The 26,285-nt window shown below is 35.0% G+C and overlaps 1 protein-coding gene across 1 annotated transcript in view; it reads right to left on the bottom strand.

Moving 5' to 3' along the window:
* The window catches only part of CPNE8 (copine 8), a 77,349-nt gene that overhangs the window by 8,783 nt on the left and 42,281 nt on the right, over positions 1-26,285 (bottom strand). The window contains exons 10-17 of the mRNA XM_085041315.1: positions 24,184-24,225; positions 19,622-19,697; positions 16,893-16,946; positions 13,833-13,894; positions 8,356-8,402; positions 7,531-7,712; positions 5,554-5,681; positions 2,012-2,114 (exon numbers count right to left, since the gene is read on the bottom strand). Of these exons, the coding sequence (XP_084897441.1) occupies positions 2,012-2,114; positions 5,554-5,681; positions 7,531-7,712; positions 8,356-8,402; positions 13,833-13,894; positions 16,893-16,946; positions 19,622-19,697; positions 24,184-24,225 (694 nt within the window). The remainder of the gene's footprint in view (positions 1-2,011; positions 2,115-5,553; positions 5,682-7,530; positions 7,713-8,355; positions 8,403-13,832; positions 13,895-16,892; positions 16,947-19,621; positions 19,698-24,183; positions 24,226-26,285) is intronic.

The raw sequence follows: 26,285 nt of genomic DNA, 5'->3' as shown, positions 1-26,285 counted from the left end.
AGATGATATCTGGCCTTCCCTGAATAAACTCTGTAAAATCTTTAAAATTACAAAGACATTATCTTAAATATTAGACTCTCCTGCCCTGATAGTAGCACCAGTTTATAGAAATAATGTGAATCTGCCTCTGATGAAGAAGGTTAACAACTGAAACCAAAGAACATTCAGCAAATGTCAGTGTTGAAAACTTATTAAGATAATTCTGATAAACCGTAAAATGTTTACAATCATTTTAACATCACACAGTATACACTGGCCAAAAAAAATCACAGATGTACACCTTTTAATCTCTTAGAACAGGACCTTATGTTTTTCAGATTTTTTCTAGAATATTATTTCTTGATTGTAAAGAAAGCATCTTTTAAAGAGCTTCCTACTCACACAGGCAAAGAATTATGTGATACAATGAAATATGAAACAGTAAGTGGCAAGGACAGCATAAAGACAAAGAGTTAAACTTTTGCATATAAACTTAAGTGTTGGCATTTCCTGGATGACAGCATAACCTTTAAACAGTTTGGTAAAACAGAACGTGTCTGACATATATGCTGTAATGAGAAAGATGCCTAAAAGCACAATTAGTGTTAAAAATTGAAATGTACTCTTATACACATCAAGTTGCATTGGACATCATTGCCCTTTTTAGTATTACAGATATTATTAAGACTGAAAAAACTGCAATTGAATAGCATTTAATTAGTTTTGTCAGGGTATACTGTGCTCACACTTCAAGAAATATGCATAAAAATGAAGGTGTCTTCATAAAAAAAAAAAGACAGTAAATATTCCCAAACTTCTGCTTATTCCAAGCTAACAACACTTCTGCTTTGTTTCCACACAGTTGTAGACTAACAACCATTATTCCTTTAAATGGACCATTACTGAAAACAAGATTTTTCTGTATGTCTCAGTGGCAAAGGAATTAATCTTACAAGGATCAGCCAACTGCACTTGCTGGTCCCATATGTGTGGACTTCAAATGGAAGGGTGAGTTAGAATCAAGAAGTGCTCTTTTTTCTCCACTGAGCCTTTTCTGTCACCTAGAAGAAGCTCATCCAAAAGAAATTATGTTTCGAAGTTCTAGGCTGGACTAGAGGATGACCTTCCAAGCTTATTATGACACAGATTCTGTGTACATGCTGCTGGCTGGACTCGAGGGCTTCTTGCTCCCCCGTGGAAGACAGAACACTAGGGCAGGATTTTCATGTGCACCCCACAAACTGCAACAGTACTAAATCTGTACAGGAGGACCCACTGAAAATGGGTCTCCAAAACTATGCCAACTAATTCCACACTATTCACTTGGACATGATGCTAAATTACTTGAATGTCAACTCAGCACTTTGCTGTTAACTAGATCCACTGTGGTATGTTAAAAACTATTGGTAGAGATCTTCTCCAATCACGTCTAGGAGCATTTTCAGTACTTACATCTGAAATTTCCCAGGGACAAAAGCAAAATAGAACCTGCTCATAATACACATGGCACACTTACACACATGGCAGTTTTGAAGAGAAGAATACTGAAAATAATGCAGAAACTAAGAAATACCAAGGAATTTTCAGAATTCTAGGGGACTATTTGGAGGGAAGTCAGATGACTGGTATGCTTGCCATTCAGGATCAGAAAGCTGGGGGCAGTTTTTAAAAAGTGTGGGGATCAAAGCTGTCTGCAATTACAAGAAAGACAGAGAACAGTTCACTATGCAAAACTGCCTGGTGGCATGTGCTTGAGGAAGGAGGAGGCAAGCAGTAGATGAGAAAAATCATACAAATATACAGTGTTAGGGATAAAAGGATCGTTTACCACAGAACACTATCGAATTAGGCAGAGTTCAACTTTTGCTTTCTTTTCACCCTTATGCATAATAAACTTTTCCTGTTTGGTATAAATTGGTAATTATGGAAAAAATCTAGTGCCTGAAATATTAACCAATTTACTTTATTGCCTAAAATACGAATTCCTAGAAATGCAGTTCTTTTAAATTTCAACACTTTCAGCAAAACTTACATTCACTATGGATTCTTTCGTCTGAGCCATATCAGATATAACTCCATCTGTAACAATGAGAAGAACAAAATACTGGGAGCCATCTTTTACGGACGCAGCATATCTAAGGGAAGAAAAACCAACATTATAATATGAATCCTTTATAAAAGGAATTAATATGAAAACAAGCTGTATTTTTAAAATTTGACTACCAAGGACTAGCAAATATAATGCAGTGAATTTCAAAAGTAAAGACATTCCTAACTAAGACATTCTACTTTTAAAGGAGGACATTGAAAAAACATAACAATTTTGATATTGATAATCTTCATGTGTTGTATCAGTGAAAAATGGGAACTGCATCACTATCAAAACGAGCATGGATGAAATGTCCTTCATAGAATCATGAGTTGTTAGAAAGTGTAAGTTGTTTAATAGGTATTTACCAATGGGGTACACAGCTTGGTGTGAAGGATATCCCTTAATACTGAATGCTTGGGTTTATAGCAAGAACAAAACTTATCAGGAATAAACATGGTGTGTATTTTTCTCTTTTTTTTTTTTTTTGTCTTACAAAACCAGGTTATTCACTGTTGACCATGACTGCAGATTTACATTTCACATTTATGTGCACATTTGTAAAATGGCTGAACATACACCCTGCAATCCTGGCTTAGATATTCATCTCTTTGCACCACCCACAGATGTCCCTTCTTTCAAGACTCAAGCCTCTCCCTGTGCTGTACAGGAATGCAAGATGAAATACACACAGTGCCATTCCCACCTCAGTCAAAGGACCCAAGAAGAAACTACTCTTTGAATGAGCAGCTTGTGAAGGTTTGCAAAGTCCTGAAAGAGAGTGAGTCAATAGCAGTCTCACTAAACTCTATGGCCTGAACAGAAGAATGTTTGTTTGTGGAAAGCTGTTTGCTGCTTCGCAGCCACTACAGCTCCTACTTTTATGAAAGCTCTTGGCACTGTGAAGGAGTCAAAAAGTAGAACCTTGTAAGTTGTATGGAGAGCAGTAAAAGAAAAAATTAGTTGCCCAGGAATACTTTTGAATATATACCCAAATTCATAATATGACTGTCAAAGAACTCACTTTTTTTTGGTTATTGAACATGAAAGACCTGGTTCACTGAACAGAATATGTTCAATGATGGCCATGATGGCTGCATGCGCTTAGAAAATTCAAACTCTGATGATAGCACAGTGCATTTGCAAGTACTGCTGATAAATACAAAGCTGCTTCCACAACATGTATAGGAGTTTTAAGAAAGCCACAACTAACTCACAAAAAGCCACCATCTTCCTCCCTCCCTCCCCCCAAGACACAGATGGGTAAAGAAGCCATACAGGCAGTAAACCTGTTCAATATAATCTATTTGCATGTTGTCAGTAGGGACTCATAGTTAAATACTGAGATCAGCAAGACCTACTGTGGAACACGTTTTTACTACCATGCAGAGACTTTATCTCATTTTTCCACAAAGCTTGTAATCTTCTCAATGATGATTGCAGTGACAAGGTATGATGTAAAACAAACATTATTATCCTTTCTGAGCACTTAATACTGTCTACATACCTACACTGAAGAAACGGAACAGAAATTTGGTTATTCCAAATTTTCCACAGACTAGAATGTTCCAAAGCCTTTTACAAGAAAGATCTAATATGAGGAGGGGAGATGAGAGAATACACTTAAGTTGAATCTGGTATAGTTTATGTAATTCCCTTACTGGGTCAAGGATAACAAAATCATTATCTGCTTAAAGAGTTTCCAAAGAATTCCAAGATCACAACAGGATAGTAATATCTGACATTGTTTACAGAGATTTCACCAGAGGCATACTTTTAGGTAGGAGGGATGTGGAAAGAAGAAATTCTTTGAGACTGAAGGTAGGTTCAAAGAGTAACTGCAGGCCTCCATGAGAGTCAAGAGAATAACCAAGAAATCGAAGGATGAAGGAAAACAGTGTTACTGAGAACTGGACTGATACATAGATTGCTTTAGGGATGATCATGCAGTAGGAGTCCTTGTGTAGACACTTAGCTTTCCCACTACAATGTAGTTTGATTTGCTACCAGGGGGAGCTCCCACAGCTTGCAACAGCTTGATATTTAGACATAAGTTCAGTGGAAGGACTACAAATGCTGGTGGAAAGGATTCTGTTAATCTGCAAAAGTTGACAAATATTCCTGAGAAACAGCTGGTGAGAAAAGGAACTAAATTTATGCCAATGCTTTCTTAACACTAGATCAGAAATTTCAACTTTTGCAATGAACAGCGGGCTTGAGGTAAATTGCCATGTTCTGAGCCAGCCATCTCAGCTTCAAGGACCAGTTCTGAAGAAAAACAGCCAGAAAAGTTGTTGATTAGATTTCAAGATAACGTGGCTAATGCAGACACTGAGTGCCACATGTATATAAAACTGCTATAAAACTCAAGAGATCATGTCAAAGGAAAGATTAAAGGAGGCAGCTACTCTCAGAATGCAAGCAATGTATATGCATGTACATATTTTAATTTGCATGTACATATATTAAATTTTAATACATACCATAATTTTAATGGTATGATCTGAAGATGAAACAACTAACCTAATGATAAATAGCTGAAATCAGCTATCTAGCCATGCTAGGGTGCCCAGAAAATTCTTCACATCACAGAATCTGCAAACTATTTTTTGCTGGTCTGTAGAACTAACAACAGCAAAACCAGATAGTAAGTAAATATTTTTTGCTACTAAAATCAACTATTTTGCAAGCTCATAAATAAAAAATTAACAGTACAATGACTTACACATCCCTACTTCTTTATTTTATAAGCATTAGTTCTTTCTGTGTCTATAAATAAAATAAAATCTGTTCAGCTAAATCACCTAAGCCATATCACTTTCCTATACAAATTCACAGAGGTATTATACTGCCAAGATCTTGAGCTCAAGATTAAAAGTCAAGATCTTGTCTGCCAAAATAAGGCAACATTATCCTTCTTAAGAAACTTCTATAAACAGGAAGGTTTTTAGTTTGAGGAGTTAGATGAGGTGTTGCATAACAGCACCACAGCTCCTGAATGGTGACAGCTGTATCACTGCCTTAAAAGTACCACTACCAGCTGGGAATTGTTTACACAGAGAGACCTGGAAGATTTTGTTGATGTTTTGGACATTTAGACATTAGAGAAACTACATATACCTACAAAACCTCAAATTTTCTAAAAATTTTTGATAGACGTATGTATTTTCTGTGAAGCAATAATTCTGTGCTCCGAAGGACAAAAAAAGAACATGACATGATGAAAATTTTCTTTCATTATGATTTCTGCTATGATTTTAACAGTGTGTGGTGAACTGGATCACTGGCATTTCCTTTTAATCAGCAATGAAATTCTGTGTAATACCAACACATGGTCTTCAAACCTACTTGAAGTCACAAGTTAATCATGAGTCTGAATAAACAAAACAACTGTAAATACTGTTCTCTGTAACTGTCAGCTTTTTCTATGCAATAGTTGTTCTGACACTGGGAAGTTTCTGCACAGTACCTGTTGTGATGCTTACCTGGCTACATGATTAATTACAGGAGCAAAGTTTGTTGGACCATAAAGCTGTACAGATTTTAGACTCCTGTAATATGCCTCCATTACACCATCAATTCCATGGCAGTATGGATTTTGAGGGTTTCCATTCTAATGAAAACAAAGAGATGATTAATCACTAAAAGTAATTATGAAAAAAAAAATTATGTAGGTTAATGAACACTACCCAGTGTACCTTCTTAAAAGGCAAACACCTAAGCATTCTAGGATCTATTCAGAGAGTTTACTGCAAATGTCCAGTGTAAGTGCCATGTCTGCTTGTGAGTGTTACCTGCTGAGGTATGGAGGTTCTACCAGCCTTGTGTTACACACAGTCTGAATCACTGGGACTGGCTCCCAGATATAAATAGTATCTTTATGTAATTAAACACTCCTTCATACATACAACGGTAACAGGCATTTCTCTGTGTGCATTTCAGGTATGAATTACAGCTCAGATGTAAAACTGTGTTTAGGAGCACAGCTCAGGCTCAATGATTTATTTGTTTAAAAATGTGAAACAAAGAAATGGTAGCCAGGTCCTGATTTTAATACACCAATGAGAGTATAAGGTAAACAATAAACCTCTCATTGTTTTGGTTCAATATTTCTGCACTGAAAAAAAATTTTTGACCAGGTATAAACAGATGAAGAAAGTAATTTAGTTATTGGGAGCCCACGAAATGGCTGGTAAATTCTTAGGGTAGGCATTTTACTACCTATCTCCATAATGACTCTTTAATGAGGAAACCTATTTATAGATGGCAATACAAACACACAAGCTGAATTCCAGACCTGTGTCAGGCCAGGGAAATGATCTGTGTAAGGCTTCAAAACCTTTCAAATCAGTCTACTCTCCTTCATATGCCAATACCTCATTGGCTTAGTGTGCCAGTATCCCATTCTGAGATAAAGTATATCTGCCTGAGAATGTGGAAAACCAAAGGGGATTTTTCAGATTTTGTCTAGAACATTAAAAAAGGGAGCTGAAAAGACTGCCTACACATGGGAGACACCTATATATGCTTATGTATAGAGGAAGGGAAAATATATATATATATATACGTGGTGCTTCTACTTCTGTGAAAGCATCACAATGGCTCATAAATAAACTGAATGAACATCCTTAAAACTGAAAGATGTATCAATATAGTTGAACTTGCAACACAAAGTCCCAAGAAAGTCTGCAATTTAACTATTTGTAATTGCACCTGTTTTAAATTACTATGTGGAAAACCTTTCCCTGAGGTAAGATATGTGGCATTGTTTTCTAGCACATATTGATACACCTATATATTTCCTGATACACCTACATTTGCTGTAATTCTGACAACTTTATCCTACTCTGAGAAGAACAAAAACCTGAAAATAAGCAAGTAGATAAAACACCAACACTAATCACAAGTATCAGTTATACCAGATCAACCTTTCTGGCAAATCCTGGTAGATTTTAGGTTTGTAATTTAACTGACCCATAGACTAATATCAGATTTGTTTTTATCAACTCATCTTTTAGTCCGCTTACATATCCCTGTCTCTGAACTAGCAGCCTGTAAAAGATAAAGAGATGCCAGAAAATGAGACAGAATAGTAAGAATAATAATGAAATATTATCTTGGATCATGATTCATTTGCATCTTTGGAGAGATTAGCTTTAGTCTGAAGTCTTTGAAGCATCTGTTTCTCAAGCTGCTACAGCTGAGGTTAAAGATTATTACTCTTCTTTATTACAATTATTGGCTTACAGGGACTTCTTGACTCTATATTTCTCTCTATCACTTCAAGTGAAGTAACTTCACTACAATTAAGTTTTGGAACAACTGTTTAGAGTTAGCACAGAAGATTTAGCCCATTCTCTGTTCTTTACTTGTCCAGTTCCTGCTTAAGACTACAACCGTAACTCCCAAAATTTTGTGGTAGTAAAGGAGTTCAAACAATATACAAACATTTACTTACTTACCAGTGCAAATTCATGTGATACTCTTCCATCTGGAGGCAGTCTAGCTCCAAAACCTAGAGCTGGGAACATTTTATCACTATCATAGTCCTGAATTATTTCGCCAACAGCTCTCAGTGCCATGCCGTAAGCATTCAGCTGATAGGGATTCATGTAGTGCAGTGAAGTTGGTTGTGAGGGGTTACCTGTTGAAGCAAGGACCAGATTCACTTTAAAACTTAATCACTTCAGAACTTTCTGTCTTAAAAATGATAAGTTGTAGCAGGCAAAAATGCAGTATTCTGAATACATTTTAATAGCAGCGGTTTTTCAGTAGTTTTGCATACATTTTAACAGTAGTAGCTGTATTTCAGCATTAAAAATCTAGCAAGAAACTTGTAGATTTGTGCAATTTATACACTTTTAAGATGAAATTTATTAAAGGATTATGACATTCTGAAAGCAGCTTTGGAATAGGATCACAACTTATTTCTGCTTCACCCCATATGTCAGCCTCGCTCTACCTGGAACTCCTTTGTCCCTCTCAATGGGTTCTTCTAAGTTTTCTTCCAGAAGTTATAAAAATCCAAAAATAATAATAGTCAGAAACTACACAGATATTTGCAAACTGTTTCTAGCTATTCCATTTCACATGTAGCTTTTCCAACATTTATCTGTTCCGTTTGTCCTGCTTTTCTACACAGGAATTGGCATCTTGTCTGTTGCTCAAGCAAAATGAAATCCTGAATCTAGGTGGTGCCAGCTGAATACTGATACAAACACATACATATGTGCACTCAAAACTGAACACAGCACAAGCGTACAAAAGATGTTTATTTTTATTCTTACCATTGGAGGCTGTGAAATCAATAGCGACTGTAAAATTGATTTGGGTTCTGCAGAAAAAGCAAACATAAATCTTATTAATAGTTGTACTGCTATGTAGAAAAATAAACAAGAGATGGTAACATCCTTTGTGGACAAACTGTAGTACACTGACTTTGTAACTGAGGAAATAAACACTGAAAATACTCTTATATAATATTCCAGCCAAGGGCTACACAACACTAACTTATTACCATGCTGAAAACAGTTACTTGACTCCATCATTCCTTTTGTCATTGTTTATTAAAAATCCTAAATAAATTGTTAATAAGAACTTAACTTCAATAAATATTATTAATTCATTTTTAACAGTAACCCTGATTTTTCCTTGGACATATTTTAGCCCTGGTCATGTGATATTTTGACAAGAGAAGCAGGCTTTTATTAGTCTGTTCCTTTCCTTAACACTAAAACTTTGGACAGGATATCATAGTTTTTGGCAGTGGATTTATTTCATGTGAATAAAATCAATGCTCTGACTGAGCATATCAAGGTAATTCTTGGAAGACAGAATAAAATCTGGAAGCAGGAATATCAAGATCTGTATTTTGAACAGTTGCTAAATAAAACAATTATCACACATGGATAACAATAACAGACTTATTGTAAAAAAATAAAATAATTTATAGACTTTTACAGAGCGACAATCCAATTAAACACAGTTCTGCAACTTTCTTCAGGAAAAAATGCATTGTTCTGGAGATAATCTCTGAGCTGGTAAGGTTCTATCAGGAAAAAGATGTTATGTTTTACATCTTCCTTCAAATTCTTAACTTTCACTGTGTACAATTATGAACTGAATAATTAAATTAGCAAAGATTAAAAAGTTACTGAACATATTTATCTCATGCACATTTAGATTCAACATAACAATCTGACACCTGGCCTTGCTGTAGTGGTTTTACTGCTCAAATAACTTGATGTACCCAGAGAAAATACAATTTATTTCACTAAAAGCTGTGTATGACAAAGAGATTCACATGGAATCACCTTATCATACTAGTCAAGGCTAACACAAACTAAGCTGAGTTATGCATGGACTCTGTCTCCAAAATTAAGAAAAAGCCTACAACATCCACAGTATCAAGAAGAGTCTTTGGAACCCTGACAGCAGCATAAATTACGTCTCAAAACTATGATTATTAGTATAAATATTATCATTATAACTATAATAACAACTATTCCTACATTTCTGCTTGGAGAAATTATTAACATTGTAGCAAAACTGCAAATAAAGTTTAAGCAACGTTTGAAGAGTAAAACAAGACTCCTCCAAGCACTACATGTCAGGTACATCAAACACAGAAATCCTTCTGCATGCTGAAGAACGTGTCACTGTGGAAAAAAAAACCAAACAAAACCCTAAAATAGCTTTTCTTCTGCATAAGAACAGCAGAACTTATTTGTAAACTCATTTCCTGAGTGAGCCACTCTGATTCAATTGGAAAGAAGTACCAGTTTCATGGATTCTGAATTCAAGACAAAAATCAACAGAAAGCACTGCAAAAGATTAATAAGGAAAATGGCTAAAAAAAGACAAAGAATGTTAAAACTACGGCTAATGGCAAAAAGAACAAAGTCAATTTCCATGACTTCAGGTAATCACTGACAGCATCAGTTTCTGCAGTATTCCTCAAAGTGGTGGTGCTGGTGGTTCCTCAAATTTAGGAGCCTGATTAAACAACGCAAATTCTAGAACATAGCAAGACAACAAAACCTACTGTTTCCTGAAAGGAAATTCATTGGCTAAGGCTCTGTATCTGCTTTTCCAGCCATATAGTTTTTCCAGGGAGTTAAAAAGGCTCATGGTATCCAGTACATCAGTGATTTTGTAAGGTCATAAGGCTTTCCATTAAAGCCATTAAAATATTGGAACCTGGCTAAGTAGGCTGAGCTGCTGAAAGTCCTATCCCAGCTCAGGTGGAATATCCAAGCACAGCAATGTGCCTTATGGATTCAGTGCTGCATAGATCACTGCTATTTTGCCAGAATTTAGCTGGTATAGAAAGACATGATCTATTTGAGAGTGGACAGGTGATATTACCTTGTATTCCTATATACCACAAGGAATGAAGAAAGTATCTTAAAAGGAACAGTAATCCTCACCTCACAACCACAGAGAGAGCAAAGTGGAACCTGTCATCTTTTAATAAGAACTCCATCAGCACTGATATGCATAAGGGAACAAATTAAGCCTGAATATAGTTTTTTACTAGGCTTGATAACATTTGTAATGATTATGGTTTTTTAAACAGTACACTGCAAGGAATGGATTTCCCTTGTGGCTTCTGAAAGACAACCAGCTGGTCTGCCAGCAGGGGGGAGCAGTTGAAGGTTTGAGGACCACTTACTGCAAAGAACTCTACAACAGAGCTGACAGAGTAACTCTGCCAAGAGGCTGCATCCTTTCCATGGCATCTAAACACCCCCCAGTGTCACTTATAATTTCCCCTTTGCAGATGCTTGTTGAGCCAAATGCTGTGACAACATACAGAAGATTTTTCAGATAGTCTCTACAAGATCTTCCTCTTACATGGTTTTATTACTTCTTCATAGTCTCCAAGGATACAAGAAACACAGGGCAAAGCTTCCAAAATACATAGCTAAGGCAGCTCTTGCTTTGTAACTGTTTCTCATGCCAGATCTCCTCTGAACATCAAATATGTGTCCCATTACAGTGGGTGGTGTATTTGCCTGGATTAAAACAGCTGTCTTGAAAGGAGTTCTGAATTTACCTTTTGACCAGCAATGATTCAATACAGTTCTGTTAAAAATGTGCATCTAAATCCTTTTTGAGTCTGAAAAATGTATGGGTGTTCATTTCTAAAGACCTGGATGAAGATAAAGCTTTTAACATGATGGGAGGAAAACATTTCCTCTTATCTTCCACTAGTCTGGGACAGAAGAGATGAAAAGATTTTTCAGTTGCAAAAGGATTCAGCTCCTGAGTTTTACTGATTAACAAATAACTAGCTCACTACCTTTTCTAGTAAGTCAGATAAGCTAGAAACTTCTGTACAGAAACGTCTTTTCTGTCCACTAAGTCTTGGAACTTTGTGGCTTCTGGAGTTTCTTCCAGACAAAAAAAGAGCAGACACTAAACTAGGTTTAACAGTCATTCATGTAAATTCAATTGCACTCCTTTTCAAGGCTTTACCTTCCTGAGCTTATTCATATATTTGGAAGTGTTTTGATATAAATATGTTATTAGCTCCTAAATGGCAGGAGAAATGTGATTTTGAAACATACTTAAAATATACTTATTTCTAGCACAACATACTTTAATTGTGTGAAAGTTGGTGTGGCAAAATATGTGATTAAGTACCAAGATGTAAGGAAAAGCCAGCTATTAAGATGGCACTATTTGATGTAATATTCAGATGCAAAAGAGACATCCACCTCTTTTCTGCCATACTGCTATAAAATCCAGTCTTATGTAGTAAAATGAAATTTGAGTTCATGGAGAAACCTCTACTTCATTCTCCAAAGTTCTTTAAGAAAACCAGTCATATAGATGATACTGGTAATGGAATATGCCAATTGAACAGATGCAGACTCAAAACATAAATCAATATTGTAATCCTAATTTTTTACAGCTGTCAAGATTTCCATGACATCTGCATTAATTCTAGACACCTCAAATGAATTACAATGGAATTTCTGAACATGAAGTATTTTATAAGCATCCATTTATGGAAGAGCAAATGTTGTGCCTATTGCAGAATCAGTGTTTTATACCTCTTGCCTATCTAAATGGAAGAAAAACAGGGAACTAAAGAAAAACAATTCTGGAGGACATGATGGGAAAACAGACTGATTAATGACAAAATCTTCTCTTTTCCCTCCCAAAAATTTGTCAACTGGATTGTAACTGATATGTAGTAACATTAAATGAGACAAACAAAGGAAGGGAGAAGCCAAGAAAATAGCTCTGAGTCTGAGTCTCTTTGTCATGTTTACATAACTACATATGTTGCAGAAAGAAAGGCAGTACAAGTAACTACAGTTTTCACTGGCATGAACATAGAAATAACTGTATGAATAACTGAAAAAGATTCTATATAAAATAATGAAATTATAAGTATTATTGCTCACACTTTTAAACATGGAGCATTCTACTGAATAATATTACTTTTTTTTTGTAAAAACAGCAGAAAAAAGCTTAAGTGGAATTTATTAATATCACAAGTCTTCTTAGACCTGCAGTTATTGAGATATATACAAAATATCAATAAGAACAACATGATATTATTGTATTAAAATTTTTATTATTTTTGTGAAGAATGTAGATAATTAAGTTTATTAACCTGTATTGTAACATCTCAGTGAGGAATGTCATGAACCACACTGAAAAGATTACATAAGCAGCCCCTATATTATTTTCTTTCCAAATTTACATATAAACCCCAATTCCTCAGTTCCTTATACATGCTCTTCCCGTAGAGATGAATTTTGAATGAATGGGGAATAGGACCATCACGGCATATACGTGCAACATGCTTCAAAGGACAAACAGCTGCACTAGAGGCAAGACTGTTTCTTCATGTGTTTGTGCACACACAGACTTTCATAAAAAGTTTCAGACTTTCAATAAAAAGTTGTGGTAAACATGGATGGATGGCCATTTTCTACTTCTGTCAAAGTCCACAACAGGAATGTTGAATTGCCACTGCCGGGAACAAAGGCAAAGCCCTACATTGCTACTGTCAAAGCCCAGCACAGACTTTGTTATTTCTGCTGAAGTCTGGTTGAAGACTGAAACAAAAAAAGGGAACTTGTTTCTGCACAGGTAATCAAGGTTCTGAAAAACATGTGGAATCTCTACTCAGACTATATGCCCCAAAAATCCGTATTAGGTGCCTAGAAATATATAATAAATGATTTCCATTTATTTTAGAGAAGTGCAGTGTTCTGGCAGGGATGTTAAGTGCCAGGAATTTTTCAGATTTTGTCCCATTTCCAGGTATGTTCTAGGGTAAGACTTCTGTCTTTACTTCTCTTTACAGAAAATGACAATAAATGAGAAATTGAACGTGTTAAAAATTTTAATAGCATTGAAAACATGCCTTTGAAGGGAAAAAGCTCTAAATAAATACCAATATTAAATACACCAAAGCTCAGCATAATTGGAAGAAATAAACAGCATTTTAATAATATATAGATAATTCCCTTTTGTTTAATCCAATTTTCTCTGGCTGACCAGACGTCATTACTTTTTCTCAGTGTTTTCGTATCAACACTAATTCCAACAGTATAAGCAAAGTTCCATAACTTAGTAAGTATCTGCATGTTTTATGGAGGAAAGTACAGCTGCTAAAATGAGAAACAATACAGCTCCTTACCAATGGTACTTAAGTCATAAACAAAAAGTACATAAACAAATTATTAGTGAACCAGAATGAGATTGTGAAAACAAGAAAAGTTTGTTGCTAATCACATACCCGCCTTTAATATAGTCAAGGAATGAAACTTCTGTTTCAATTAGGAAGGAAAGCAATGTTACCTGAAAGCAAATAAAAGAGAGTCAGACATGAATTGTGTGTTCCCCAGTTGAACAAGTAGAGACATAAGCACAGTGTTTTTCGAAGTCTGTCCTTAGGACGTAATTTCCTACAGTATTAAGGGGAAAAAAGGATTTAAAAAGATATTAAATAATTTAAGTAGGCAGTTCTTCAAAGGGAAGAGACAAATTGAGACGTTTAGAATTGCCTTATTTTTTTTTTAAGGAAAAGGTAGAAGATTGTATTCCAGAACAGATTACCACATACATGTTTTCTGACCTCTGTATAAAACACCTACAAATTAATATTACAGGGTATATGATAATTCATCTATTCTACCAGCACTTCAACACTGTTAAAAGAATTCAATGACAATTATTTATGTAGTTACTCATCTCACATTAAAAGTGGTATTGGGTATTGATGCAAGCCCAGAATGCAAAAATCTAGCAAATTACACACATCTATGAAATATATAAATTATTTTTAAAGTAGATTATATATATATAAAAATAAAGATAAGAAATTTCTGCAGTCCTAGATTTTATCATTCAGGAAGTATACAGATCAAAAACACAAGAGTAATCTAAAGGTGTTACTGGCATTTTCAGCAATCAAGTCACAGAAGTATAAACTCAAGTGGAAAAGATCCAACACCTAAGATCTTCATACACTCTGCAATATTTATGAAGCAAAGAATTCAAATTAATTTTACGTACACAAACTCTCTCATGATATAAGTACAGCAGGCAGTCAGTGAAAACTGCTGAAGTAACTACTCAAAGCAAATCCATGCATAATGATACAAGGAATAAAAAGGGAATGGAAGTCTATCACAAAATTTTGCCTCCACCTGCAGCAAGATATAAAAATTAAAAATACACCTATGTTGTAAATTTAGACTCAGAATGAGATTACAGATAGTAATTCTGTTTTATATCCTACTTCCTCTGTCACAGTTCTCTGTGATTCAGAGCGATTAGCTAAGCTTAAAGACAGCAGCTCCAGTTGAGAACCAAAGACAATATTTCTACCAGGCTAGCAGTAGCATAGCCTTGCAAATAAGACCAAAATTTCCATGCATTTTCCCATTGGACACAGTAATATTAATGGTTCATCTGTTCTTACAGCTGGTCATCTTGTTCATAATTAATTTAAGGAAATGTTTTCACTGCATCTGATTATAAAAGTCAATAAATGGAAACAACTCCCAAAGTTGCCAAAGTGTTTACTTGCATATAGACAATGACTACCTATGTTTCCAGCTTTATGCAGCAACTTTTTCATTTCACTACTAGGTTTTCTTTGAAACTAACCATGTACTCTGAAACACTCCTGCTTAGTGTTTAGTTTGACTGTCTGAATTTAAAATGACCCCTTAAGTAATAATAAATTAAGATGTGCACTATATGTCCATAGTCCTCAAATGCAGCAGTGAGATAGCAGTCAATGATTTATATCCACTTGAAGTTCTCCAGAACTCTATTTCCTAATAATGAAAATAAGTGCCTGGCTTGAAAATTTAAAAGTTTGCAGGATAAAGAATATCTTGGGTAAATGGTGAGGAGAAGAAAAACAAAACTGCAGGCAAACACATAAGAAAGTGACTATGTGCAGAAGCATAAGGGAAGCCTGAAGGACTACTAGATGTAAGGGCAAATGGGGACAGAGACGACTTGATATCAAAAAGAACTTACAAAACCAACATAAGAGAACACTGGTAAAGAAGGAGAAAGCAAAGAAAATTGCTAAGAACTGTTTATTGGAAATTTTTATTTAATTGGAAGACCAACACAATCAACAATCAACCACAGTTGATTTTGCCTGTTCAAACATGAATAAAATACGTTCTTTCAAATGCAGACAGCTACTTGTGAGGATGTTAAAATATTTTAAACCAAAATCAACAGGGAAATTGAACTGAAAATACATTCTTTTGCCTTTCTGTACCCTAAGCCAGATTCCACACCTACAATTTTGGGAACACTTTTAGCACTGGTTGAAAATAATCACTGCTAACCACTCTAAGTTTCTAACTCACTAATTCAACATAACTATATTTTAACATGACAGATTTCAGTAAAAGTAATATGTTAGCAAAAAATAAATTATCTAATGAATTAGATATTGTAAATTTTAATGAGCAAGCTGCTTCTGCCTGTTTTTTATAATTTAAAGCAGACATAGAAAAAGAAGTGTTTATTTTCTTACTGATAAACAGGCTTAGACAAGAATGTGAGAATGCTGAAACATTCCTTCAAGGCTACCTTTCAGCATGAAAGTAGCACTACTGACTTCAGTGGAACTGTTCATGTGGAAAAAAACCACATGGTGGATGTGTTTTCAAAAAACATCTCTTATATCTGATTAGGTTTTCCAACATACAAATCCTCAACATTTATCTTCACTTTTTTGTAAATGATGTTCTGAACATCATGGATGCCGGAACATGGAAACTGAGCAAGTGCTGAAGGAAAATACTTGCACTGCTAGCAAATGGATCATAAACATGAGAATAGAACATGGAATACAAACAAAGACAATAAACTCTGATCCCAACCAATACTAACTGATCTTTCAACATAAATCCACAAAAACTTGTTGGTAATAAAAACTGTTGACTCTTTTTGGTTTAGCCATGATAAGTGTACTAGCTTGTAATGATGCTAGCTCAGCAGATAAATTAAAAAAGAAAATTTACTTTTAAAAGTGCAGGTATGTTTCAGATAAAAATTAATAGTGTTCAGTCCAATAATTTCAATTATTTGACTGAAATTTTGGTAGAGCTCATTCAACTTCACAGTACACTTAGACACATTTTATATCAAACTCTTCAAATTAAAAAAAAAAAAAAAATCACAAAATAAATGGTGTGTAAGTTAGTAGTTTATTGTGGCCTTGACAGAAGGTTCTGTTCTAATTCTGTTAAATTAAAAGTCAATTAAACTCTGTTTCAAGCAAAAAGAAAAACATCCAGTAACATAAAATATATTTACTTACTGTTCCAGAATTAACATACTTTTTCTTTTTTCCTTTTTTCTTTGGATTTATTACCTAGAAACACAGATAAAAACAGTAAAGCAGTATGATCTAACATAAAGATAAGAGTAAGGTATTTTCAATGCAGAAAGTATTCTATTTTCAGTGGATTCTATCTAAATGTATTCAGATCTTGTTTACTGATGCATCTTGACGCTGGGGTATGTGCACATTGAAAACCAGTGAATTTATCTTCATGGTACCTGCCAAGTGAGCCAGTGCTGGTACTCATACTGGACAAATAAGGGACAGGGGCAACACACGTAAGAATGTTCATTATATCTGAGTGCTCAATGAAACACACTTTGAATTTTCACAAGATTCTGCATTTTTCTGCATTGCTGATTCTGGTGTTTCAGTGTATGGTGCCACTACTTTGTCATCTCACAGTGCATCTCTTCACAATCCAGTTAATCTGTTTCCATCTTCTCCTTACATCACCTGAGAAACATGAGAGCTGTTCTACTCCCAATTTCTGTACTTGGGGCAATGACAGGATCTGGTTGACAGAAGATCAAATTCCATTAAATATGTAATTTCAAGAAACTGTCGAAGACCACCCTCTGACATACAAGAGCTAGGGGGGGCTCCATGCACTCCCCATACCCAAGAATCTTCATGGCACTGGACTACAAAACATCAAGCAGTTTTCTTGAATGTCTGGAACCCACGTCTACAAAATTTCTCACTGTACCCACCAATAAAAATAGTTTCCCTTCTGAATACCTACCAAAGGGAAGTCTCAGTTAATTTTGTTGCATGCACATTAAAATATACTCCTGCTTTTCCAGAAATGCACATGGAATTGGAAGAAAAACATTATTTTGTTAATTAGGTCACTCAACTATCTCCTATATAACCAGGAAATTCAAAGTCTTGTGGCTTACTGCCAAGTTTTACTGTAAACTACTCACAGATGTTCTGCAAATGATAATGAATGAAAACATTCCCAACTGAAATCTTAGTCATTTATCCGCTATAAAATATTTAAACAATTTTGCCTGAAAATGGGAAAAATAGCAATACTTGTCTTCCAAAAACCCTCTGCCCCAACCAAAATGAAATTACATTCAAAGATCCTATTCTTTGCACAACACAAAACAGCTGTGAAATGTAAGGCAGGAAGAGATAACTATGATTTGAGGTCTTCCCAAACAGGCTAAAAAGTGACTCTCTCTTTCCCCCCAGTATGCCACCCTGTTGTTATACAGTGAAGATTCGGCAAAGCTTTTACTCTTTTACGCACACATAAGCACTTTAACACTTAAAAAATCCCTAGTAACTCCTGCCCCTCCATTTAACAGTGTTTGACTGATGAGCAATGGATTAAGTCTGTGTAATGGTGGTAATTAAACAATGCAATAATTCTAGTTGAACCAAAATCTTAGCCAGAAAGTGACTCCTGCTGACATTTGCCCAGAAGAGGAAAATGAAGGTAACAGGCTGCCTGTCTGCCCTGTGGCAGTTCATTCACTGCTCTACAGAATTCAATGGTCAGGCCTGAATTAGCAGCATATTGCTTGCCAGCAGTCATTAAATGCCAAAGTGAAGATTCATGTGAACTTTCTGCTTCAGGTAACTTGACAATTGGCTTCTTAAGAATTGCAAGGAACTGCACTAGAGCTTGGAGCAAAACATCATGGAAACAAGGCACCTACTTGGGAGCAAAAATGAAATAAATGATAGCTTGTTTCACTCCTATAATTCAAGGTATTATAATATTTATGTGCTTTTTCGAATTTCAGGTAACTTTAGAAATTAAACAGCATTTTTTAGCCTCTGAAAGTTTTACACCCCTGCAGGAACCTAGAAAGTTACATGAACTCTAACCCATTAAAAAAAGCTCAATTGAAAATAGGTGGTTCTAGCAATGTTTCTAATCTCTAAATATGGGACACTCACTCAAACACAAACTTTTCTACCTGCCTTGGATTAGTTTGTAAAAGCAAAACATTTAAAAAAGAATTTGTCCAGTATTTTTTGTTCTGATACTGTACAGATGAATCAAGCAGCAAAAGCAGTACCAAAGTATGGAAGATTGCAGTGTGGGGAGACAAACATGAGATGTTCAGGAAATGTATGCTGCTGCTGGGAGTATGATACTTATACTATATTTAAGAAACTGAAAGATTACTGAAGATGTTATGACAGAATATTCCTGGTAGGGTAGGATTCATGTCAGTGATACAAGAGAGGACATTTTCACTGCACACAATAGTCTGTGTTGTGACACTATTCATAGGAAACTACTGTAAATTACTGTAACTCTGAGGTTGATCTTGGATCTAAACAAGAAAAAAACCCATGACTTTCAGGTATCTTTGTCCTGCTCTGCACAGCAGCAGAATCTTTTTTGCTCGTTTTCAAAATAAAAGTGCAGCACATAATTGTGGCATCCTCCTCCCCTGCCTTCTTTAGTGCTTACCTAAACCAATATATTTGTTACCACCTACATTACACCTATGAAAATACTGAAGTTTAATGGCAGCAGCCTGAGACCAATTAAAGGATACCTTAAGGAATAACAAAGATCTGCACAGCGTGCCAAAAAAAAAAAAAAAAAAAAAAAAGAGAGAGAGAAGGATTATAGCCATACAGGCTTGTTTTCTCATTAGTGGCAAGAATAGCTTTTCAATGTTTTCCATTGTTTTCTCACTTCTTTCCTGAGAGTGAGTAAATAGAATACTTACCTCATAAACATTGAACTGAGACTGCCCTCTCGACAACTCTCTGTAACTTGTTGTGAATTCTCCAATGAAATCATGGCTGTTTGAAAGATAAGATTTTCAAATCAAATGCACAACATTTAGGAATTTAAACACGTGTTTCATCTATTAATGCAAAAGAGACACACAGCCAGTATGAACTGACACCCAAGAAACAAGTAATGGCAACAGATATAATTTGCTTTAAAACCTTTATTACTCCCTCTGTTGTGTGTTCACCCTATTAGTAACACAAATTTGGAGCTGAAAAGTATTAGCTTAAATCTTTTAGATGGCTTTTGCCTAACTTGGCTGCATAATGAGGACTATGCTGTAAATCAGTGACTGACCCCAGTGTAAGTTTACAGAATCTGAAAAAACAGGGTGGGCTACCAAAGACGATCACCATTTCCTCAGTGGATGACCACTGACCCTACAGACTCTGAACTGTGTATGAGACTGTATGAGACAAAGGGAGTTATTGAAAGTATGAAAGGAGTAACTTAAACCAGAAAAGACCAGCCCTACCAATTTGTGTAACATGACATTGAACTTTTAAGGGGAAGACCCAAAGCTTACTTCAGCTCCTCTGTCTTCCCATCTAGGAAGAGAAAAGCAATCCACTGAGGCTACTCATCTTATGGTATTATTGGAAAGCAGATCTTAACCTTACAGTAAAGCAGTGGTTATTAAGCTTCGCCTTTCTAAATTCTATTCCTGCTCCAAGAATACATTTGGCACTCTTGTGCTGTCATTCACATTTTAAAAACTGCTATGTCAACGTGTAAACAGGGGCTGGCACATTGTCAAGGAGCCACCGTGAGCAGAGTGGCCAGAGGCAGCTGTAGTGGGTGAAGCATCTCTGAGAAAGGCACCCAGGGTCAGGGAACTGGGACACAGAAATCACAGGGCTGCCAGAAGTCACTGAGCTGCAGGTTTGTATCTCAGACAGGTTCCTGGAAAGGAAGGACTGCAGGGCTGAGTGCCTCAACCATCAGCTACACAACTCCCAGCAGTCACAAGGGCTCTTCCCATTCTCCACTCAGCCCAGATGAACTTCCCCCACTGCCGCTACAGATTTTCCCTAACAGGGTATTGTATTTCCTCTACACTCTGCCTCCCCATCTGCCAAGCTATGAAGCTAACTTTTTCACCTTCCCTTCAATGATAAACTACAATAAAAAAAGTCTTCAGACTTTGTGACTTGCAGGACTTGCTTATAAGAAATATACCACAGTTCTAATTAAGCTATAAATATTAAAAGCAAATTTAAATAAATCTGAATGTTGCAAGAAGATGAAAAATGGAAACAATCCATAGCAACATGAATTTTTTCTTGCTTTATTCATAATGAAATTAATTTTAAAAACATGCCTCAAATATAAATCTCATTTTCTGAAATCAGCATGAATTCACAAAATAAATCAAACAACAAAAAGGTTCAGTCATCATGCTAATACACATGAAATATGCAAAGCATTCTGTAAGAAAGCCTGAGAAATACTGTATGATAAAGATATTCCTCATTACCCAGATTCAAAATTGACCACCTCCCATGAAACACTCCCCTTTCAGCTGGGAAATCAGGAAATTGCTTCCAAGACAAAGACTTTTCTTTAAGAAATGTACTTTGGAGGGATATCTTTGATTAAATGGTCTCCAGACTGCAAGGACTATTTAAGCAGGGAACAGAGGAAGCCATCCATACAGGCTGTGGAACTTGAGTCTTTATGTGGGCTGTAGCACACAAGGTGTATTAAACCTTGGGTAACCATGGCACTGGAGGAAAAATGTATATTGCTTAAACTGGAATATTTCCCATTCATAACAGTTCTAACCTTATATTTCAAATCAGATTGTATATTTCAAAGGCAGAAATTCAAACAATAGTTCAATGACTACCTACAAACATGCTGTAGCAAACAGATTTCTTATAGACTCAAAAGTTTTCAGGGTTTGTCACAGCTCTTAGAAGCAAGAAGAGGTATCAGAACAACTGTTATGATTTTGACAATTTTTGTACAAAAACTGGTTTGACACAAAGATGTTTAATAGTTAAGAGTGTTAATGTTAAAAAGCACATGTATTACTTTCTGTTAAGAAGTTTTATGTGATGTTTGAAAATAAAAGCTAGTAGATGATAATATGATCATGATATTACATTACAATTGCTTCTAACAATGTAATTTAGGAACATGAAGTAAGAAGCTTGACCCAAATCACCATGATGCTGATTTTTCAAAGCACAAGTAACACAGAATGAGGAAAAGGGTAAAAATCTTCTTAGTCAAGACTTAAGGAAGTCAAAATCAAGTCAAGTCATGATTGAGAAATCAAGTATATGCACAGTAATTTTGTCTTCCTGATTACAGAACAGCCTCTACTATTCAGTGTAACTTGCTTTGCTATCTAGATAGCAGGCAATCTTTCAAAGGTTGGTCCTGCTCAGTCTGCACATCTCTGGAACAAACAGATTCAGCATGGGGAGGTGTCCAGCTGGTGTAACAATAGCTTATAAAAAGCGTCCATCAAAAATGGCAATTAATATAAACTGAGAAACAGCAGAGTTGTACAAAAAAATTGCTGGAGTAACTTTCGAATGGGATTAATTTCAGATATACCTGGCAATGTCAAAGTTAACTTAGGCACTTAGGCTCTTGCTATGATCACCAAGTAAGTTTATAGGCACCACCAACTGGCAATTTATTCCAGGTCGGATGGATTCAATCACACCATGTTCCCCTGTAAGCCACTGAAGTAGCTTAAATGATTACTTCAATCTACTTGTCTGATTTTTGCATTGTCTGAAGTCACATGAGATGAGTGCTGTCTCATCTTTCAGAGGAATTTAACATGTAAGATGTCAGTGCCCAGTCTGCTTCCAAATTCAAAAGACAGGAAGCAAAAAGCAAAAAAAATTCATACCATTAGAATAAAAAGGAAAACATGTAAATGGTATCCTTTACTTTTTGGGATTTTTTTAGATATTAATTTTATAAATATTCAGACTGTGATGTGAGCAAACGCAGATAATATTTGAAACTATTTAAGAGTGGAGAGGCTAATGATTGCCTAAAATCCACAGTATGTTCAAGATTTCACTCACACTTGCAATTACTTAGTGTTATTTGTCAGGTTTCTTCCTATTTTTTTTAATCTTACAGATTTTGGATAAAGTGAGACAGCACATCAGGTTTGATAAAATATACTCCTTATTTTTTATTCACTTGGCAATATGATTTAACTTTTCACTGCTAGCTTATTTTCAAAATATGTGGTTTATGCACAACAGTATAAATATATAAAATTTTTAAGGATTTGACAAATCTCACTTAGAAAAGAATGTTAATGGAAATTTAACAGGGACACAATGATTTTTTACAAGTATGGCTTTTTAAATTTAAATACACTTATTTTAATTGCCAGAATATGTTATTTTGTCTCTCCAGGGAATATCTGATCAAGAAGGATGAATTTACACTTGCAGGTATTCTGAGGCTAAGCATGAGATAAGAATGCTTATAATTCAGCAGGCTTCATGATGGAACCAAAAAGACAAAATTATAACCTGAGAAAGCTGAATAGGCTTTTGGATCTAGTCAGTAAGGAAATTAACAGTAGCACAGGATAAATTTGCCTATTGTGATTACAAGATCTGTTGCCACAGTAGCACAACATCATTATCTACAATACTAGAAGCAAATTGCATTGGTAGTATTAAAGATATTACTGTAGAATAAATAGTTACCTTTAAAAATCAAAATGCAAGTGCATATCCATACATTAAAAAATATAAATTAAGATTAATAGAAAATAATCAAGACAGACCAATTTAAAGACAAACATAAATCACATATTACTGTATTACATTTCAGTTCTAGTACCACGATTTATGAGTACAGTTTCTAACTTACGTATTAAGATATAAGCTCAAACATTTTTAAAAGAACAAGAGGTATTAATCCAGTGTGTTAAAAAATAATTCTACCTTGCTTGTCAAAATAAATGCAATTTTAAAGGCTCATTTCTTCAGACAAAAATGTACAGCCAATACACTGGGGTTCACAGCCCTTAAGAATAACAGATATCCCTCCTGAATTTAGCAACAGAAATTCAACGTATTCCATTGGCCTTTTTCAAGAGGAATCATACAAAACTCAGGTCTTCCAACTCCAGAGTTTACAACAATGTTTTGATGAAGACAGACATGGAAAACAACATTCAGACCCAAAGTGAAATTAAGATAATTAATAGGTGCATTCTATGTTGCAATATTTAGGCCCCCATGAGTAGCAATTCAAGGCACATGTATTTTAACATATTCCATGGATGAATATACACACAGCATGGTTGAAATAGGCATCAGTATTTACCACAACCGCTAAACACAGAGCTGTATCACAGCAGAACTTTTTCTAGTACCTGTACATCTAAATATTGATATACAACTAACTTTCTCTAATATTATGCGGGACACTAAATATTTGTATGTTTTAAAATGTGTATAAACATTCATGGATAACCCCAAATAGAATGAAATGTCTTACCTTCCATCTCTATCCCAGTCATATACTTCTACTTTAATTGTCCTAAAAATAAAAAACAAAACAGTGACACAACTCTATTAAAACGTTAAATATGAACCCAGATTGCCTTTAAGATTAATAGCATATGGGTGCATCAATTGTGCCAAATCCAAGAAGCACAATTTTTCAGTCATTTCTCATGGGGCAGCAAATAGCCTGTCAGGTTACACAACACATCTTCATAAACCAATAATTAAGAACAGCAGAAACTAAAGAAACAATTAAACACATGGAAGTTTGACCAATATATTTTTACTTGCTGATGCTCTGAATTTTCTGTTTTTTTAAAAAACTTATTCTTTAAACTTTTAAGTATTGTCAAAGTTAAGAACACACTTTGTCTGTTTCCTTACGAGTAAAGTGAACCCTTGAGGACAGTTCTAACTGCTTCAGGGATGACTGTGAAACATAAAATTTAGGAAGAAAACATTTCCCAAGTAAAGATCAATCATATTTTACAGACTTACTTCAAGGGTGGATTTCTTACAATGAAAATAGTATAGAGCATATTACCATCAACATTCTTGATGGAAAAATACATGACGCTATAGAATAGAGCTTTATTAATCTCCTTTTACTACAGAAAGTGTATCTATGTAAGCAAATTCAACTATCACTAACTGTGAATCCTATTTGGCCTAAAATGAAATGAACACAGGATAGAAAAATAAGACCTCCAGACCTGCTGTATTTTAAGAAACAACTTACTTTTATTCTTCAGAATTCTGGATTTTCACATGAAGTGATCAGGTCTGTCTTATTAATAGAGGGGACAAGAATCTAACCAATTACTTTATAATTTGCTTCCATGGAAGCTGTTCTTCATTATTCCAATTACATACAGTCAAATATATATTGATTAATTTTCTTTACTAGGAAGGGACTCTTTGGGGATAAAGTTGAGCAACAGCTGATATTCTATACACCAAGAAATTCACACCTGGATGTTTTTCACATTTTTTATGATATTCCAAAGCAGGTAAAGAAGGAGTTGCTTTGTCTGGATGTATCTCTTTTCAAGTTAAATTTAAAGAGTCCTAACCACACAATTTGTTCTATTTTATAACTTGCATAATTCAGGTTGGGTTTAAGTTACCTTAGAATGAAAACTGATTAAAGTGAAAGTTGTTCTGTAAAATGAAGTGAAAAACAATTCCAAACATGTTTTATCCCACCAACTATTTCACCCTCCAAAGGAAACTATTTTCACCTTCAAATGAATTCAGCAAAAAAAAGCAATATCATGAATTTATTTTCCCTAGACAACCATTATTTTACTTACAGCTTCCATTATTTTACTTATAGCTTTCAAAGCCTGTTATGACAGACAGAACACACTACTAAGTTAAGATTTACATAAGGTTCAGTGGGATTTCACTTTTGAATTGTCTTACAAATGTGTTCAAATAGCCAAATCACCTCAGTGAGAAAACTTGAATTATTAAAATAAACTATTAAGAATATCAAGATAAATTCCTGAGAAGGATCTTCAGACAGGTAACTGCAGTAAAAGCCATTTATCCTTGAATAAAGCTCCCCTCTACTGAAATTTATTTCATATTAAAGGATTAATTACAGATCTTGACTTTTATCTGTTTTGCATGACATGCAAGTTATTAAAAGACCTTTCCAATCTTCACACACTGATATTTAACCTTTACCTTAAAGGACACCGTTTAGAAGACGGGTTTTCTATTTTAATATTAAAAAAAAATCTTAAAAAAAAAAAAATCAAGGTTAGAGATGGGTATCTCTGTTTTAAAACTTTTATGCAGAATATAACTTTAAGTGCTTTTTGAGAGCTCATACCAAGAGAAAGAACAAATATATTAGACACTAAAAACTACTGTAGTACTGAAATGCCATTCCTGTGATGTCTGAAAACATTGTATAATCATATAGTTTGAGAAAAATTATCAACTCTTGGTCATTCCATAAGGAAAAAGTGGACAGAGCTCATTCAGAAGAATGCACTAGCTGAAGATTTAGTCTCCCCAACACCAGAATAAACATTTACTGTGATATATTTTTACTAATGACATTATTCCACCTTTCACATCTAT

Source organism: Lichenostomus cassidix, chromosome 1Aa, assembly GCF_008360975.1.
Source record: "Lichenostomus cassidix isolate B80296 chromosome 1Aa, HeHo_3.0, whole genome shotgun sequence".
In the NCBI taxonomy this organism is placed as follows: domain Eukaryota; kingdom Metazoa; phylum Chordata; class Aves; order Passeriformes; family Meliphagidae; genus Lichenostomus; species Lichenostomus cassidix.
Note: the sequence above shows the minus strand (reverse complement) of the source record. Positions and strands in the feature narration are given on the sequence as shown.